At 50.3% G+C, this 18867-nt stretch overlaps 1 protein-coding gene across 5 annotated transcripts in view; it reads right to left on the bottom strand.

Annotated features, from left to right (window-relative positions):
• ARAP1 (ArfGAP with RhoGAP domain, ankyrin repeat and PH domain 1) overlaps positions 1-18867 on the bottom strand; it is a 61809-nt gene that overhangs the window by 27169 nt on the left and 15773 nt on the right. For 3 of the 5 annotated variants that reach the window (XM_084894155.1, XM_084894157.1, XM_084894156.1), the window contains exons 2-3: positions 16292-16363; positions 10331-10868 (exon numbers count right to left, since the gene is read on the bottom strand). In XM_084894155.1, the coding sequence (XP_084750281.1) occupies positions 10331-10839 (509 nt within the window). In that variant the 5' untranslated portion in view covers positions 10840-10868; positions 16292-16363. Of the gene's footprint in view, positions 1-6218; positions 6564-10330; positions 10869-16291; positions 16364-18867 lie in introns of those variants that run through there. The other 2 variants (XM_084894158.1, XM_084894159.1) reach the window with 1 other exon arrangement.

Genomic DNA, 18867 nt, shown 5'->3' with positions numbered 1-18867 from the left:
TGGGGACTCTATTTCCCACCTGGCAGGGTGGTTGGAGAATTAACCAAGACAAGGAATGTCAGATGCCAACATACAGGATGTACAGGGACCACCGGTTGGAACAAGGTGCCTGAGCCTTACAGCCCTGGCCCCACCCCCGGTCTCTGCTGTGTCCAGCTGAGGAGGAGCGCCAGAGCGTGTGGGCAACGTTCCCCGTGGGTTATTTTCAGCCTGGTCTATTGCCCAACGTTCCTGGCAGTGACTGACAGTGTGTGACTGACTACAAAAGCAAGGAAATGCTGGGGTGTGACCATGATGTCAGCCTTTGCTCCTGCTGTTGCCTCCTCCAAAAATACCCTTCTCCCTGGTCTCTGCCTGGGGAGCGTCTACTTATCCTTTAACTCCAAACGCTAAAGTTTTCCTGACGCCTCCTACATGTCCTCCCCAACGCCCCCGTCCCTGCCCATGTTTCCTTCTGTATGAGCTTTAGACAGCTGTGCTGGCATCTCAGCCAGGAACTGACCCCTGAATCTACAGTCCACGTGCTTCTTAGGGCACATGGCTACTGCCGTATCACCATGCACTCTGTCCCTTCTCCATGTGTGGGCAAAGAATGAATGAAACTCTTCCTTTCTGTGTGAGAACCTGACCTTGAGCTTCCTTCCTTCCTCACTCTGTTCCCCTAGAAACCTGCCAAAGGCGGCATGTTCTGAAGTGCCACGTTCTGAAGTGACACTGCCGTTGGCGAAGGTGGCCTGAGGGAACCGCACTGGATGGGGAGAAACTGTACTGTTCACCACAGTGAAGAAGCAGGAGCTCTGGGCTCCTCTCAGTGTGGCGGCTTGTACTGGGCACATCCCATGCAGAGACCTGAACCCCCACCAGTGGGGTTTTTAGCAGACATACTGGCCCCTTAGGGCAAGACTTTCTAAGCCAGAGTGGCTCCCACACCTGCCCACTGTGAGTCTCAGTGCCCCCTGAGCTGCCCCCTAGAAGGTCCTAGAGAATGGCTCCTAGACAGCTGTGTGAACAGCGGCACTGACTGCCATGAGGACCCCATAGCAAAGGAAAACCCGCCACTGCCCTGGTGGCCAGCTGTTCTCTCCCTATATGCTTCTCAGGGGATCTGGTGCCACAGGGGCTCATGTTAGTCTTATGGGCGTGGATGTTCAGTTGGACCTGAGAAGATGCCCTGCGGGTATGCACCAGGCTGCCTCCCCAACTTGACCCTGAGTCTCTTTAGGGCAGGGGCAGCATTGGACTTCTTCATCCTCACAGCCCAGCATAGGGCATGGCTGAGTCAGCAACAAGAGCATGCTGAATGGGTGGGTGGGTGGGCAGACAGATGGATAAATGGAAAACAGAGTAAGTGGGTGAATGGATGGATGGATGAGTAGGTAGGATGGATGGGTGAGGGCTGGGAGGAAAGCAAATGAAAGGGCGAATGATGACCAAGAGACTGAGTGAGCCCTTACAGGGCCCAAGGGTGTTGACACAGCTAGTCAGGTGCAATGCCCTTGACCTCTTGACAGGCAAAGCAATCTATCACACACAGCCTCCCAGATTCTAAGAAGAGGCCTTTGAGGGTCTGGCCTGATCAGCTGAGAGCAGAACTCCAAGTTGTCAGGCCGGGACCAGTCAGACTGGCCCAGAGGAGGTGGGGACAGGTTCCATCCAAGCAGGGCTGAGTGGGCCTGGTTCCCAGCCTCCCCCAGGACTGAGAGCCAGCACTGAAGAGAAGGTGGTGGCAACACAGCATCCTCGGAGCCCAAGCAGCCTCAGTCCTACCACGTCTGCCCTCAATCCTACCCATCACCATCGTGACCATCTGCCCAGCCTGAGGCCTCCCCAGCACATGGGCTCCCTGAGGCAAATGCCACACTGCCTTATGCACCATGGTGACCCCAGTACTCAGCAGGCATTAGGAAATGAGTGAACACCTGGATTAATTAATTCTTATTGTGTATGTATGTGTATTCCCAACCGTCTTCAAAGTACTTCATATGAGTTAATTCAGCTACTCATCACAAGGGCTCTAAGGGATGGCTTACTGTTCTCTCCACTTTACAGCTGAGGACGGACACAGGCACAGAGACACATAGTAATTCGACCTCCATCCCATAGCTGGGATTCACACCCAGGTAGTCTAGCATCACCGCCTGCAAGTTCAATCACCAGTGGGAGGCAAATGAGGCCAGGATCTGAGGGCTTCTCTGAGCTGACCGCCTCACGCCCACCCCAACTCAAAATCTAGACAGTTCTGGAGCTGACGTCTGGTCCAAGAGGGAATGTGACCACAGCTCTGATACCTGTTGTGACCATAGCAAGAAGGGAGAGGTAACAGGTGCAAAGGCCTCTTCTTCCAGCAGAGCCTTCACAGGAAAAGGACTGTGTGCCCAGAAGGCAGGAGCAAGGGGCCCCTCATGAACCTCCAGGCTTAATTCTAGCCACCTCCTCCAGGAAGCTTCTGGCTCACCCCTGCCTGCCTGCCACAGGAACCAGGCTGTGCTGAGTCAGGGCAAAGGCCAGAAATGGAGAAGTGGGGTCAGGAAAGCACAGCATGTGGGAAAACCCCCGGGGAAGGCACAGAGCCCGTAGAGTGCTCTAGCTGCAGCTGGAATCCTAGCCACTCAGTGTCTGCGTGCCCAGTTGAGGCCCAGCTGAGATGTTGCCCACTGACCTCTGACTCATAGATCAGAAGATGAGCCCCAACCGTAAGCATGTCCTTGCTCAATGACCTACTGCCACGTCTTTGCTCAAACGGCTCCCTCTTCCTCACTTCCCTCTCCCCACCATCTGTCCATGGAGAGCCCATCTGTACACAAAACACAAACACAGCTCAACAGGCCTGGCCTCTAGGCAGCCTCTGAGATATCAATACAGAGCGGCTTTCCCCCGGCCTCCACTCGTGGCTCCCCTGCTCTGTCAGCCCCTTTCTCCTCTATCCAAGTGCTATGTGGACCCATCTGCTCTCCCCACTATGCCCATAGCAAGACTGGGCACTCATAGGCAGGGGCCGATCACCCCAGCCTGGGCTCTCAGTCTATGTTTAAGGTTTGTCTTACTGGATTAGGGCCAATACACACAGCCTACTTTACACAAAGGGGTTGGGACACATGTGAGGGTCCCAGGCCAGAATGGGAAAGAGTAGGGGGACCATGTAATTGCATACACTAGAATATTTCTGAGAGGCACTATTAATACCGTATTTTCCGGCGTATAAGACGACCCCTAATTTTACAGTTAAAACATAGGTTTAGCCGAGATCGGTTTGGTTCAATGGACAGAGCGTCAGCTTGGGGACTGGAGGGTCCTGGGTTTGATTCCGGTCAGGGGCATGTACCTTGGTTGCGGGCATATCCCCCGTAGGGGGTGTGCAGGAGGCAGCTGATCGATGACTCTCTCTCATCGATGTTTCTAACTCTCTGTCTCTCTCCCTTCCTCTCTGTACAAAATCAATAAAATATATTAAAACAAACAAACAAACAAACATAGGTTTAGGCCTATATTCGCTGTATAAGACTACTCCCCACTTCTGAGGCAACACCAGTTCTTTTTTTAATAGACCGCCTCTCTGACTTTGGCCAATCTGAGCAGGCTTTTTACTAGAACACAGTGTAGCTTCGGGTACAGAACATGTACACTATGCCGGAAAATACGGTAACTATGATATGCCAACAGGTGTAAATAGGGGCCGTACCAGAAAATGAGATGTGGTGTGGTCGCTGTAGCTAACAGAGCTTTGGAGCAGGCAGACCTGGGCTGGAATCCCAGCTTGACCACTCACCAGTTTGTGACCTCGCAAAGCAGGTCACTTCATCCCTGAGCTTCAGTTTCCCCTCTGATCTGCTTCCGGGGTTATTGATCATTCAGTAAGGAGAGCCACCCCCACCTGTCATCAGCACAACTTTCTCACCCTGGTTATGGCTGAGGAGGCGCAGGCCCTACAGGGTGGGCCAGAAACCCACCTGCTTCATAGTCTCCTTCTCCTCCAGGGTGGCCCTTGACTCTGCCTCCATATCTTTCTGTCTACATCAATCTCTGGCAAAAGGATCTAAGTCTCACCATAGGGGCAGGTGGGCTGCAGAGTGGGGCAGTCTGAATATCTCAGGCTGGCCTTGAATTCATCCCCCCACTCACATTCCAGCCACTCCTGAGTGAGCTGCATCCCATAAATGCACGCTTCCCGGTCTCTACCTATGCTGTCCCTTCCACCTGGAATACCTTCCTGTCCAGCCACCTCCTACTCCTCCTTCAAGAAACCAAATCATATATCCTCCTCCTCCGCTTTGTGCCTCCTCTTATGTCCCAGGTTGGGATGAGGCCCCTTGGGGCTCCTCCAGCCACCACACTTCTAATCATTCCGTGTAGTTGTGTCTGTCAATGTCTGCTTCACTGAACTGACAGAGAACCAAGGACCCAGCCTACCCCCAGTCCTACAGTCAGGACCTTCCCCCTAGAGTGTCACCCAGGCCATGGAGGGAACCAGGCCAATCCCAGCTCCTGGACTCTCACCAGCAGGGCCAAGGAGTGGTGTCAGGCCCAGCAATCTGAACGTATCTGTCTCCTATCCTGTCCCCCCTTCCCACAAGAAGGCCTTCCCAGCGGCCTGCTTCCTCATTCGTTGGCTACGCAAGGCCAAGGCCTCAGTCCGATGCTTCTTGCTTCCTCCACAGCTGCTCCTGTCCTTCCTTCTGCATTGTGAGACCCAAAGGTCACCCCGTCCAGCGTGCATTGATCTGTTTACTTCTGCTTGGGCCATAGCACAGAAAGCCCTTCCTGGCAGTTCCACTTGCTTAGATGCAGTATCTGTAGCTTTTGCACATGCTGTGAGTCCCCTCAGGCCAATCCCTCTCCATGCCACAGCCTCACCCAGCGCAGAGGGGGACTCCAGTGTGTGTGCTGGATGACTGAATACCCACCACCTCCCACTTCCAGGTCACTAGAGGAGGTCGGCAGCTCCCCCGCTCCTCCGCAGAGCAGTGCCCAGTTAACCTGGCATCCACCCTCAAAACCAAGGCTTCACCGAGCCCTTAACACTTCTCTCTGGAACAAGAGCTACCCTTGCTAAGTACCGACTATGTGCCAGGCATTCTGCAGGGGGCCTTTTTGCATTTAATCCCACAATGACCCAGATCAATGCCACTGTGCTCAGGACACACCTCCTCCTCCAGGAAGTCCACCCAACTGTCACCTCTCTAAGCTCACACAGCCTATTGTGCCTTCATGGCTCATCTACCGCCAGGTCAGCACTGAGCTTCCTCACAGGCCAGTCCTGCCGTATGGGCAGGAGGAGACACAGGCCTGGGTCCCGGGGCAGCTATACATGCTTCCCAGGCCTGGCCCTGTGCGGGCACTAGAGGGGAGCTGGGGGAGGAAATTTAGCCCTCAGGGCGCTCACACTGTACTTAGCCTTTCCCCTCACCCCAACTGTCCAACCCAGGGCTGGCCTGGCGGGATAAGATGCAGATGTGTGCTAAGCCCTATGGAGGAGAGCCGAGGACTCAGGGCAGGACTGGATGCACGGACAAGACCTGGTTAGAAGCATCTCTACATCCCCAGTGACCCAAGCACAGAGTTGCTGAGTTCATAAGAAAAGCACAACCATTGTGGGGAGGGGAGGCCAGCCCTGCCCCCAACAACACAGGCCACCAACCGCACTACCAGCCCTAGAGGGAGGGATAAGAACCAGGCCGAATAAAGCCGGTCCTCAGCAGGTCTCTCTATCACCCGGGACTGGGGGGAGAGGGAAGAAAGGGTATTCAGGTAGGAACTGTCCAAAGTCACTGCACTGCACGTGAGAGAAGCCCACCGAAGCCTGCTGAGAGAATCTTCAGCGGGGCGTGGGAAGCAAGAACTAAGGAGATCGGCGCCAGGTACCTAAGGGGCAGAGGCTCACAGAGAAGCAGGCTGTGTGGCCCAGCAAACAGGTGCCGTGGGCTCCCGGTGGAGAGAGGCCCCTGGGGAGACGGGAAACTGGAAATCTCAAGGCAGAGGGAGGAAAGAGAGAAAAGGAGAAAAGGAAAACGCAAAAGAAAACAAACGAACAGAAAATGTGGGAAAAGTGAAAAAATAACTTGAGCAAAAGAGGGGAGGGAATTGAGAAGAGAACACAACAGAAAACACATCCCAGAGGAGACAGGCAGACCAACGGGGCTTCCTGCCTTCCCGGGCCCTCAGGAGGAGCCTAACCACCGCCCTCTCCCCACAGAAGCCCAGCGAGGCTGCCCCTTGCTCACCCTCAGATGCCCGCCGGTCCCCAGCCTGAGGACTCCCACAGCTCTGACGGCGGGACCAGCGTATGCTCAAGAGAGCCGTGTGCCTGCCCAGCCAGTCCGGGTCCAACCTGGGCTGGTCTCGCGGAGTTCTTGGCACCTGGTTCCTGGTATGTCTGAATCTAAATCTGGGTCCAGGTGTGGCGCCTGTGATTTGTGTATCTGATTACTTGTCTGTGTGTTGTGTTTCTGTGTATAACTGTGAAGTGAATGCCTGTGTGTGTGTGTGTGTGTGTGTGTGTGTCTGCATCCAGCCCTGGCTTCCTACTCTCTGCCTCCCCCACCCCTGCAGCCCTGGCCAAAACACACACTTCCTGAAAACACTGAGAAAGAAAGAAAAGTCACCCAGAATCCCCCGGGGCAGACACTTCCTCCCCGCCCCAGTGCCCCCACCCCCCACACCCGTCGCCACTCCCCCCATCCCAAGCTGGAACGAGACAAACCACCCCAGTGCCATCTAGCAGGGACTTACTGCACGGACACCCAGGAAGCCCTGGCCCTGGCTGGCCCCTCCCCACCGCCACAAAGAAGCCCAGAGAGACTGGGAAAGAGACTCTTTAAAAGGAGCAAATTCTGCCCCGGCAACAAGTGATCAGCCTTCAGAAGGATGTGGATTGGCTGAGCTGCAGGGTAGTCAAGGGCACGGGGAGGGGGCCTCGCAGTGTAACTCCAGCTGGCAGCTGCCCTCTCTTGGCACATATTCCGTTTTCCAAGGTATCTCCAGGCATACAAGTATCAGAGGAGGAAACTGAGGCCCAGACCAGTCCAGGAGAGACTCTGGTGTGACCCTGGAACCCTGGATCAGAAATGACCCTTCTGACATTCTCAGGGAAGCAGGCTCAGAGGGTTCACAGCTATGAGACTTGGAGCTGGGTAGACTGGGCCCTAGGCCAGGAGCAGAGTCTGAACATCGGCTTCCATCTGCTGGGCTATATAACTCTGAGCAAATCTCTCAGCATCTCTGGACTCGTCAGCAAGTTCCCCATTACAGTTTTAAATAAGGTTAGGAGTGCAGACCCTTTGGGGTAAAGTGAGGTCCTCCCAGGCCAAACAGAATACTGAGCCTGGTTCTCAGAGTCCTGACCCAGCGGGGTGAGGCAGAAGGGTTTTCTGCTTATCTCCTCTGAAGGCCTCTCCCTTTCCAAGACACCTGGGGTGGCGTGGGTTGGGCGGTGGGAAGGGATTTAGCGTGGTGAGCTCAGGGCCTTAAACCCTATTATTCCTCAGTGGGCACTGAGGGTAACAGTATAGAAGCTCATGTCATCTTCTATTCACTCACAACAAACCCTTTCTCGGGCCAATTAGCCACTGGCACTGTTCCAAATGATAGGGATTCAGCGATAAACAAAACCACATGCTCTCAGCCCTACAGTAGACATTCTAGTGAACTCCTCTTGACCTCACCCGCACACACATGTACACACACTGGCTCATACCTAACAGTACGTTAGTGCTACACTTGCCAACTCACCACCCACCGCATGAGCACTCAAAAATGGACTCGAGCTGTTGGAGTCCCCACCACACCAGCACACACAAGCACATATATGTGCACAGGGCTCTGGCGAACTTGCAAGTCACCACTGAAATGGCATATGAAGATCACACATCACCCCCCTTAGAACCTGTGCAGATGTGTAAATACAGACACACTACTACCATGACACCTTGCACAAAGGAGTCACTATCTCAAGAATACACACATGCAGACACAGCAGAAAAACATGCAGACACAGCAGAAAACCCCAAGTCCCGCTAGGGAGCCTGGTAATGGCTGGAACCAGGCCAGAAATGTTCACAGGCTCTGGTATAAGAGACCTAAGATTGAGAGAGGGAGACACCCATCACTGGAGGGTGCAAGCAAGAACAGGAAGGCCAGATCAGGAAGCGGGGACTCCTGCAAGGGAGACAGGCCAAGTTGAGAAGTCTCCCACCATGCCTCTCACAGGAGCTGTGAGGGGATGGGGTAGCCAATCGGGGCCCATCCTGGCTCCTACCCGGCCCGGCCTTCGCCTGGCACACACACTTGAGGCTCAGCTGCCGTGAATTTTTCTACTAACGGGCTTTAATGAGTTTGCACAGCCTGGGAGCACTAGGACAACAGATGCCCACAATTCGGATCTTCTCACTACAAGGGGCCAGATTCATAACCGAGGAAGCTTGGCCTCCCCCAGAGGTTGGCTAAGGGGTTACGTTAAGACAGGCTCTGAGAGCAGAGGCTGGTACCCTGGGGAGTGCACACTCTTTAGCTCTACCCAGCAAGTCTCCTGAATTCAGCTGTCAGCACCGGAAGGACCGTGAAAGGCCAAGGAGGGTCCCGGAGGGGGAAACAAACACAGAGCAGCTCCTAATGGGAGGCACAACGCTAGCTAGGCCTGCCTCCCAAGCAAAAATCCTGACCTCCACTCTCCCACGGTGGGTTCTGCCTCCTCAGCCTTTGTAAGCTCCTTATAAACAGGGACTTATCTTCTGTCTTTGTTTAACCAATCCTATCCTCCACACCCCCCACCCCCGAGACAGGCAGACTCAGACACACACAAACACACCCCTGATGCAGGCAGACACACACAGCCCTCTGATGATGGCATTAAAGGAAATAGTCCTGTCTGGAGGACAACGGCCACTAGAGGGCGCAATGACACCAGAAAATGCAGATCTAAACATCAAGCCAGGCTCCTGGGGGACCCCAGTACTGTCCCCAGCTGTATGAACCCAGGAAAGGCATAAACCCTTTTTATGCTTCTACCAATCAGACTTCAGAACTGCACAGTCCTAGCCTGCCTCTAACGCCCCTCATTCAGTGCCTCTCTCTGGATAGGGAAAACCTCCCAGGTCCTCCTCACAGGGGCTCCCCAAGTATGTACGTGGCATGTAGCTAGGCAGTGTCCCCCTCCCTTCTTTGATGCTGTTTCTCTGATTGAAAATGGGACACAAACACCCCAGAAGGCTTGCTGCAGAGATCAAATGAGATAACGTAAGCAAAACACCCAGCACAGAGCCCAGCAATAATAGGGACCAGGAGACCTTTTCTGTGCATCTCTTCCTCCTCCAAGAAGCCTTCCCAGATGAGGCTGCTCGGAATGAGTGCTACAGTAAATCTCCATCACACCCCGAACAGACATCCAGCCCCAGCTGGGAAAGCTCCCTCCGGCTGGGCGCCCCAGCAAAGGCAGGAAGGGAGGGCACATGTGAAGAATATTAAATGGAACGTCCACAAAAATAGGAGGTAATTCAAGAAAACAAGGAGCACCAGGAGCCGGGGAGAAAACAGTCCTGAGGAGGAGGAAGGGCAAACAGGATGAGGCCTAAGAGGCGTTCCTCAGTGTAAAGGGGAGGCAGAGCACAAGCTCCAGACCCTGGGCAGTCCCTGCTCCCCCACAAGCTCGTCACCCGAGGCTCCCCGTTTCCTACACACACTCCTTCCTGACTCCAGAACACAGCCTGACCCCCCCCCCCCAAAAAAAAAGTTTCTCCTCCTGAACTCTAGACTTCCTCCCACACTAACCGCTATCCCTGTATCCCTGGGTCCCCAGGTCAGCGATGGCACCACTGTCCACCCAAGATGGAAACCTGGATGCTGCTGTGGCTCCCCGTGTCCGCTCCACTCACACCCTAGCTGTCCTTAAGTCCTGTCCATTCTACAAACAACATCTTACTCTAATCTGCCTATTTTTCTCACACTCCCTGAGTGTGGCGGGGGGGGGGGGGGGGGGGGGGGCAGGAAGGGAGGCTTACCTGGCCCTGTGCCTCCTCCCCCACCAACCTCATCGGCAGCCAGACCCTTGTAGCACTCAGCTTTCATCAGGTCATTCTGCACAAAACCTTCCTGGCTGTCCACCTGGCCTTCACAGCACATCCCACCAGCACCACCCACAAGCCTCACCCTCACACACCCGACAGCTAAGTACAGTGTCTGCCAGAGTAACCTAGGAGGTGCCTCCCACCTCTGAGCTTTGCGCATGCTGTTCCTCCACTGAAGTGCCTTTCTTACTGCAGAGCCAAAAGCCACAAACTCCCCGCCCACCCTCCAGGACCCTCTGCCCATGTACCTCGTTCCGTGGACAGCATCCACTCACCTCACGGGCGGACGGGGGGGCCCAGTGCGAGGGGGCACGGGTGGAACACTTTGCTCTGCCAAATGCCGCTTGGCAGGCAGCGGGGGCAGCGCAGGGTCTGGGGCAGCTGTGGAAGGGGTAGAGAAGCAGGCAGGAGGGAGGCAGCTCCTCCGGGGTGGGATGGGTGGGGCGGTGGGTAGTCCCTCATCCTCTCTGGCCGTGGGCAGTGGCTCAGGTGGAGTGGTGGGTGCGGGCACTGGGCGGAAGACATTACGCTTCCTGGGCACGGGACGTGGGGTAGGGCGGGGTGCTGGGGCTGGAGGTGCCTGGGCACGGAGCAGGCCAGCCAGGATGCGGCGGCGGTGGCCAGGGAGTTGCACACCCATGTCCACCAGGCGGGCATCGCTGAGGCCTTGGCAATCTGTGGCCCGCTCCAGTCCATGATGCTCAAAGAGCACGGTGTACTGCTCCAGGTGCAGCGCCTGCAGCCACTCAGCCACTGACAGTGCTGCATCCCCAGCCTCTGTCATGGTTCCTGCCGGCAGGGCTCTGTCCAGACCTGGAATAGACAGACGGGCACGGGTCAGAGGCAGCAGCATGGCTGCCCAGGTGTGGCTCCCCAACCAGCCTCCCTCTGTGGCTCTCCCATGCCATGGGGTCAAGCTCTCTCTTTGAGCTTTCTCCCCTGCGCCACATGTGCCAGGCAAGGCCAAGTACTGCCAGGTCTCTGAACACACAGGCTTTTCCCTCTACCTGAAACCAGGCACCCACCCCTGTGGCTGCCTGACTCCAAGTTCATGGCTCCTCTAAGGGGCCTTCCAGGACCTCCAGAGATGGTACCACCCTTCACCCCTATCCACAGTCTCAGCCACAGCTGCGAGGCTGGTCAATGGGGTGCACGAGCACGCACACATACGCATATACACACACACACACACACACACACACACACACACTCCCTCCCTCTGCAAGACCTAGGTAAAGGCTCAGGGGCTTAGCAAGTATGGGTGGGATTGAGGGATACAAAGGGCTGGTCCCCCAGCAGGCCTAGTCTAGGGATTGAGTCTCACCCACTTGCATGCCCCTGGAGGAAATGGAATGCCCAGGAGGTGAGTCAACCCAGCATCACACAGCCACTACCAAAGGGGAAAGGAGTAATGCATAGAAAAGGCCATTCATTTATTTGTTCATTCAAAATAGCCTTGCACTGGGCAATGGGGACTCAGGTCCCATCCCTGAACTCAAGAGCTCCTGGCCTGGCAAGAGCAAGAAATAGATGACACAAAGAGGTGATTAACAGATCAAACAGGAAAAGTCATCTGATCATCTCCACAGACACAAAAGAGGCATATGATAAAAATCAATACTCAGGGTACTTAAACAAATAAAAATCGTACTAAAATAAAAGTAGACTGATACTTAACTAAACCAAACACCAGCATCTTGTTTAATGGAAAAACAATAGAAAAGCTTCCATTAAAGTTAGAAACGAGACAATGATATCCATTTCATTGCTATTATTAGTGTTATTCACATTGCTCTGCAAGTTCTAGAGACCAAAAATAAACAAAAATTGGAAAGAAGGCCCTGGCCAGGTAGCTCGGTTAGCTAGAGTGTTGTCCCAATACGCCAAGGTTGCAGTCTCAGATCCCTGGTCAGGGCACACACGAGAAGCAATCAATGAATGCATAAGTGGAACAACAAATCAATGTTTCTCTCTCTCCCTTTCTCTCTAAGATCAATAAATAAAAATTTTAAATAAATAAATAAAAGTTGGGAAGATATAAACAATATATTAGTTACCAATAATATGAATTCTGAGTTGGAAAAATCCAAGAAGCTCAACTGAGAAACTATTACAAAAAATAAAAGAATTTAGTAAAATGATTGGGTTCAAACGTGCTATAAAACAATCAATATTGATAAGCAATAACCAAGTTAAAACCAAGATGAAAGACCCATTTACAATAGCATCACAAAACGCAAAACACCAATAAACTTCATGAGAAATGGGCATGATCGGTAGGAGGGAACTGAGCAGCGCAAAGAAGACCTGGACATATGGAAAAACACAGTATGCTCCCAGACAGAAGACAGCATAACGACAGTAGTAACTCTCTCTCATTTATAAATACGCACAACCCTATTAAGTAACACAGGATCTTTTATTTAGCTAGACAAGCTGATTTGAAAGCCAATGTGAAAAAATAAGCAAACAGGAAGATCCAAAAAAATTTTGGAAGCAGAGGGTGAGGGAAAGGAAGAGTAAAGAACAAGAATCAGCCTTGCCACATATTAAAATAAAGAAAGCCATGGCAATCAAAACAGTGCAGTCAGCCCTTCATATTTTCAATCCACCGTTGCAGAGAGCTGACTGCATGCGTTAATCTCTGCCGCTTTAATAAGACACTAGCGCATCCGTAGATTCTGGTATCCACAGGACCCATTCCTCATGGATACCGAGGGATGACTGTACATGTTACCAGCATCTTGACAGATAGATTAAACAAAACAGAACATTTAAAAATAGACCCAACTACATATAAGAATGTAGTACACAATAAAAGGAATTCTAACTAGATGGATTATTAAGTTGTTGGGAGCAATCTATAATCAAACTAAGTTGGACTCCTACCTCACTACTTACAACAGGATCAATTACAGAAGGATCAAAGTTTTCATTATAAAAAATAGAAACATAAAAGGATTTTCAAAATCATCTCAGAGAGCAAAAGCCTTTTGAAAAGAATAAAAAAAGTGAAATATTCTACTATATAAAAACCAAACATTCCTGCATGATAAAAAAACAAAAACAAAACAACAACAATAAAAAAGCCATAGGCAAAGCCAAAGGAGAAATGACAAACTAGGAAATATCTGCCATTCACATCCCAAACACAGGACTAACTTTCCTAAAAACTAAAAAGTGCCTAAAAATAAGAAACAGGCCCAGGCACTGTGGCTCAGTGGTTGAGGTCAACCTATGAACCATGAGATCACGGTTCGATTCCTAACAGGGCACATGCCCGGGTTGCGGCCTCTATCCCCAGTAGGGAGTGTGCAGGAAGCAGCCAATCAATTCTCTCTCATCACTGATGTGACTATCTCTCTCTTCCTTCCTCTCTGAAATCAATAAAAATATTTTTTAAAAATAAACAAGTCAGTAACCTAAAAAAAAAAAAAAAAAATGGGCAAAGGATATGAACAGAGAAATTCACAGAAAGGGAAATATAACTGGTTCTTACACAGAGAAAAGAACGACACCTCCCCATACTACGTGGTGATGGTGAGGCATTCCTCTCCTGGCAGGCTGGCATGCCTCTGGAAGGGCCAGGCCACAGTAGGTGTGAAAACCCCAAGTGCTTCTGCCCTGGATCCAGCCATCCTTAGACATTTATCCTGCAGTCTTACTGGTGTTAATAAAAAGACATACATAGATGGTTATGACTATATACTATGTCAAAGAACAAAAGGTTAGAAATAACCAAAACATCCACAAGCCAGAGAATGGTTAACTAAATTATGCTGTAGTCATCCAGTAGAATAATGAACAACTGTACAAAATGAGGAAACTCCTTCTTAGACATGAGACCTCCAAGATATGTTGCTAAGTGACTAAAGAACACTATAAAACAGTATATGTAACATTCTGCCTTTTATGTGAAAGAAAAACGAGGGGACAGATCAGTATGCATCTACTGGTAAATGCAGGAAACATCTCTGAAAAGAGACATAGGAGACAAGGTTGCTAGACCCTCTCCACGAAGCCTGGTTGCCTCTGAGAAAGAAAAACGAAGGCTGAAAGGCCAAGGAGGGAGCAGATCCAAAGCCAGACTTCTCGGGACCTAAAGCTTATCCAATTTAGATGTTTTCTTTAAGAATACAAAATATCTTATTTGTCATTTCACAATATATATAAATACTGAAACACTGATATATGCCTGAACCTAATAGAATGTAGTATGTCAATTATATCCCATTTAAAATGTTTTTAATTGGAAAAAAAAAAAAGAAAGAATATCTTACTTTTGTAAAAATGTACAAGAACACATGACCACGGGCACACACTGCCCGGGCCCTTCCCTGGGTCTTGGAAGAACCTGAAGATCAAGTTCCATCAGCTCCGAGACCTACCTCTGGCTGACGGGGAGCCTTTCCACTCCACAACTGTCTCTCACCTGAATTTTTAACTATGCCCGGATTTTTTTAAAGATTACTGAGGGCCCAACCAGCATGGCTCAGTGGTTGAGCATCAACCTATGAAGCAGGAGGTCACGGTTCGATTCCTGGTCAGGGCACATGCCCAGGTTGTGGGCTGGATCCCCAGGGAGGGCATACAGGAGGCAGCCAATTCATGATTCTCTCTCATGATTGATGTTTCTATCCGTTTCTTTCCCTTCCTCTCTGAAATCAATAAAAATATATTTTAAAAAGCAAAATAAATAAAATAAAGGTTACTGAGAGACCAAAGAAAGACCCAAACAGAAACACAGTCGATGTCTTAGATAAGCCAGCTTTCTACATTATAAAGACATCGGTTCTTCCAGAATTAGGCTATAACTAACACAATCCCAACTAAAATTACCCAGTCTAAAGTTAATATAAAATGATACCAATGACTTATTGTTAAGTGAAAAAGCAAGGTGCAGAAAAGTATTTTATAATGTAAAACTGTTTTATAGGAAAATGTATATGAAAAAATGCTCAACATCACTAGTTATGAGGGAAATGCAAATCAAAACTGTAATAAGGTAATCATCTTACAATTGTTAGAATGGCTATTATTAAAAAGGCAAGAAATAACAACTGTTAGAGGAAAATGGAATCGTCGTACACCACTGATGGGAATGTAAATTGGTGCAGCCACTACGGAAAAAAAGTATGGAAGTTCCTCAAAAAATTAAAAATAAGACTACCACATGATCCATCAATTCCTCTTCTGGGTATTTACCCCAAAACATGGAAACACTTATTTGTAAAGGCATATGCACCCCTCTGTTCACTGCAGCACTGTTTGCAATAGCCAAGACGTGGAAACAACCTATATGCCCATCATGGATGAATGGCTACCGATGTAGATATGTACAATGGAATAGCACTCATAAAAAACAGGAAGTATGCCATTTGTGACAACATGGGTAAATCTTGAGAGTATTATGTTCAGTGCAGAAAGTCAGAAGAAAAGGGACAAAAGCTGTTCAATTTCACTCACGTGAAATATAAAAAAAAGTAACACATGAACTAACAAAGCAAAGCCACTGATACAGACAACAGAATGGTGGTTACCAGAGAAGGGAGAGTGGGGGAGATGAACTGGGTAAATATATGGCAATGGAAAGAAACCAGACTTTGGGTGGTGAGCATACAATAGGGTATACAGATATCAAAATATAATGCTGTACGCCTGAAATTTATGTAATTATAAATTAATGATATAGTAAACCAATGTTACCTCAAAAAATTTAAGAAAAAGGAAACACATATATAAAGCACACATTTACACAAAAAAACCTCTGGGTGGGTTTGCAAGAAACTGCCTTTGCAGAGGAGTACTGGCAGCTTGGAGGACAAGAAAGGGAAAGTTACCTTTCACTAAATCCTCTGTATCTTCTTAATTTTGTGCTATTTTTCAAAAATATGAATATAGTTTAAAAGATAAGGTGATCATGTGGGAGTGAGAAAGATGGTAACTCACCAGGCACAGAAGGGAATCAAATAAGCAGATATACAGATACACACACCCACACACTCACACACACACTCCCCACCCGCTGGTCCCCGCCCCTCCCGCCTTCCACAGCCCTCCTGCGAGGCTCTTCTCAGGGTCTCTGGGCCTCACCCTCCCGCTGCCTCTCAACCTCCGTTTTCAAAGCGGACAATGGGACCTCAGGGCTTGCCTCCGTGAAACCTACTCCCCGACCTCAATGTTGGGGCTCGGCCTGCCGTACCCAGGCCCCTTCCCATTCCCATTTTCCAACTCACCTGCTGGGCTGCCCAGGACACCGGTCCTCCCAGTTACTCTGAACAGCTGCTCATCTTGGCCTGAGGTGGGAGCTGCAAGGATGGGAACAGAAGAGAAAGTCCGTGAGGCAAGACCACTTGGAACAGAGGGATGCCAGGAGGAGGAGGAGGAGATGAGAGACTAGAGAAAGGAGGATGGAGGGGAGAAGGCTGAGGAAGAAGGGGGAGAGGGATGGGGAAAAGGAAGGAGAGGGAGGAAAGAGGGAAGTGAGTTGATTCAAAAGTAATATAACAGAAATCGATACTTATAAGCAATAACCAGGTAAAAACCAGAATGAAAGGCTCCATTTACAATAGTTCCATAAAATATAAAAGCCAATAAACTTCATGAGAAATGTGCAAGATCTGTAAGAGGGGAAACCTGGAGTGTTCCTGAGAAGTGAAAGGAGACCTGGGCAAATGGAAAGACACAGACGAGGGAAGAGGAAGAGAGAGGAGAGGAGGGAAGGGTCAGGGAGCCTAATGGAAGCCAGGCCTTCCCTCGGGGGTGAGGAGCAGACACGGGCCTGCCCAGGGGTACAGGCCACACAGGTGGGAAAGGGGAGCCAGCCTCCTCATTCTCTGGCCCTCCACAAGGACCATGGCCGGGATGTGTAGGGGACTGTCATAGAAACTACTGCCTGGCCAGGAGCTGACTGTCCCCAGGGACGACACGGGGCGGGTGTAATGCAGCTCCATGGCTGACCCAGTTCCTTCCCACAACGCAGAGCCTGTCAGAGAGGTGGGGGGCCCTGAGGAGACCCAGGGAGGCAGGGCCCTCTCCACTAAGCCTGGAAGCCATCAGTGGGGTGGGCACTGAGGCAGGGGCAAGAGAGCCCAGGGGCCTGTTCCTAACCACAGGTGGGGCCAAAAGGTGTTTCCAGCCAAGAGGCGAGAACAAGCCATCCCTGAGGACAGGCACCAGCAAGCCCAGGCCCGCCTCTGTTCAGGAAGGGGGCGGAATGGGCAGGTCCTGGGCAGAACCACCTTTCCTGCCGCGAGGGCAGGGTCAAAGGCAAACCCTGGGCTCTGCATGGCAGAGGCAGGTATTTATCTCATGTAGACTCCACAATTATTTCTTAGGATGAAGCTAAAATAGGGATATATTTTAAAAGTGAGTATTTTAAAAATAAGTTTTAGGTAATTAATACTTCAAATACTGAGTTGGCAAAATAATGGCAATGCTACTCAAATGATGATTTTAAAAAAGAATAATAGACAACATAAATAGTCCTTACTGTATGCTAGGTACCTAATCCCACTCCCCCTTTTTTCTTTTTAAATCCTCACCTGAGGATATTTTTCCCATTGACTTTTTTTAGAGAGTGGAAGGGAGGGAGTGAAGGAGAGAGAGATATGAGAAACATTGATGTGAGAGAGACACATCAACTGGTTGCCTCCCGCACATGCCTGGCTGGCGATCGAACCTGCAACCCAGGTATGTGCCCTTGACTGGAACTGAACCTGCAACCCTTCAGTCCCCAGGCCAATGCTCTAACCACTTTGCAACACCAGCCAGAGCCCTAATCACTTTTTATTAACTTATTTAAACCTCACAGCAACCTTATGAAGTACACACTTTATACTTTGAGATGAAGAAGCTGAGGCACAGAGAAATTAAATCACTTGCCCAAAGTCACACAGCTAGGGAAAGGGCAGCTTGGATACAATATAGACAAGACAGTAGCCAGTAGCAGCCACCTACGGCTACTGAACACTCAAGATGTGGCTGCGTAATGAAGTGTGCTGCCTTAAACACACACTGGGTTTTGAACACTTAGTACAGAAAACAAGAATATAAATATATCATGGGGGAAAAAGGAGAACCCATGTAATGTTTTCAACAATAAAGACTTTTTAAAAGAATGTAGATATCTCAATAAATTTCTACTTACTACATAACAGAATCACTATACTATTTTGGCTATTTGAATAAAGTACATTATTAACCTCATGTTATTTGAATAAAGTATATTGTTAACTTCATGTTTCTCTTTAATGTGCACCAGAAAAAGTTAAATTGCACTTGTAGCTCGAATTGTCCGTCTGTGGGAGAGTGCAGCTCCAGACTCTCATGCTCACTGCCCCTCACAGTGATGACTGCGCCCTGCCCGATAGGTTGGGCCCTATTCTAAGGGTTCAACAGGGATTGACTGATGATGACCCCAACCACCCTGAGGGAATGGCCAGGACTAGAAAAGAGGAAACCACTCTGTCCCTGCAAAGGGCCCAACCCCATCGTGGGCCTCTCTCAAGTCCCTATTCCTACACTGGAGGCACCAGACCAAGGCCAGGCTCCAGGACCTCACACTCACAACCTTCTAGGACGGCTCCACTCGAGGCACTGGAAGCATGAGCCAGACTTCAGACCTGCCCTACAGGAGCCTCAGGCTGGAGGGGTCAGATAACTCCCAGCCACGGAAACTGCGGACATGTCCCTCTCCAGGCCAGGGGCCAGCGAACACTTCCCAGAGGAGGCAGCTCCTTAAAAAAAAAAAAAAAGCTTAGAGCAGTACCCTACTGAGCCATGCTAGAGCCTGGGCAAAGAAAGAATTGCC

The sequence above is a fragment of the Pipistrellus hanaki genome, assembly GCF_964339955.1.
Source record: "Pipistrellus hanaki genome assembly, chromosome: 9".
In the NCBI taxonomy this organism is placed as follows: Eukaryota; Metazoa; Chordata; class Mammalia; order Chiroptera; family Vespertilionidae; genus Pipistrellus; species Pipistrellus hanaki.
Note: the sequence above shows the minus strand (reverse complement) of the source record. Positions and strands in the feature narration are given on the sequence as shown.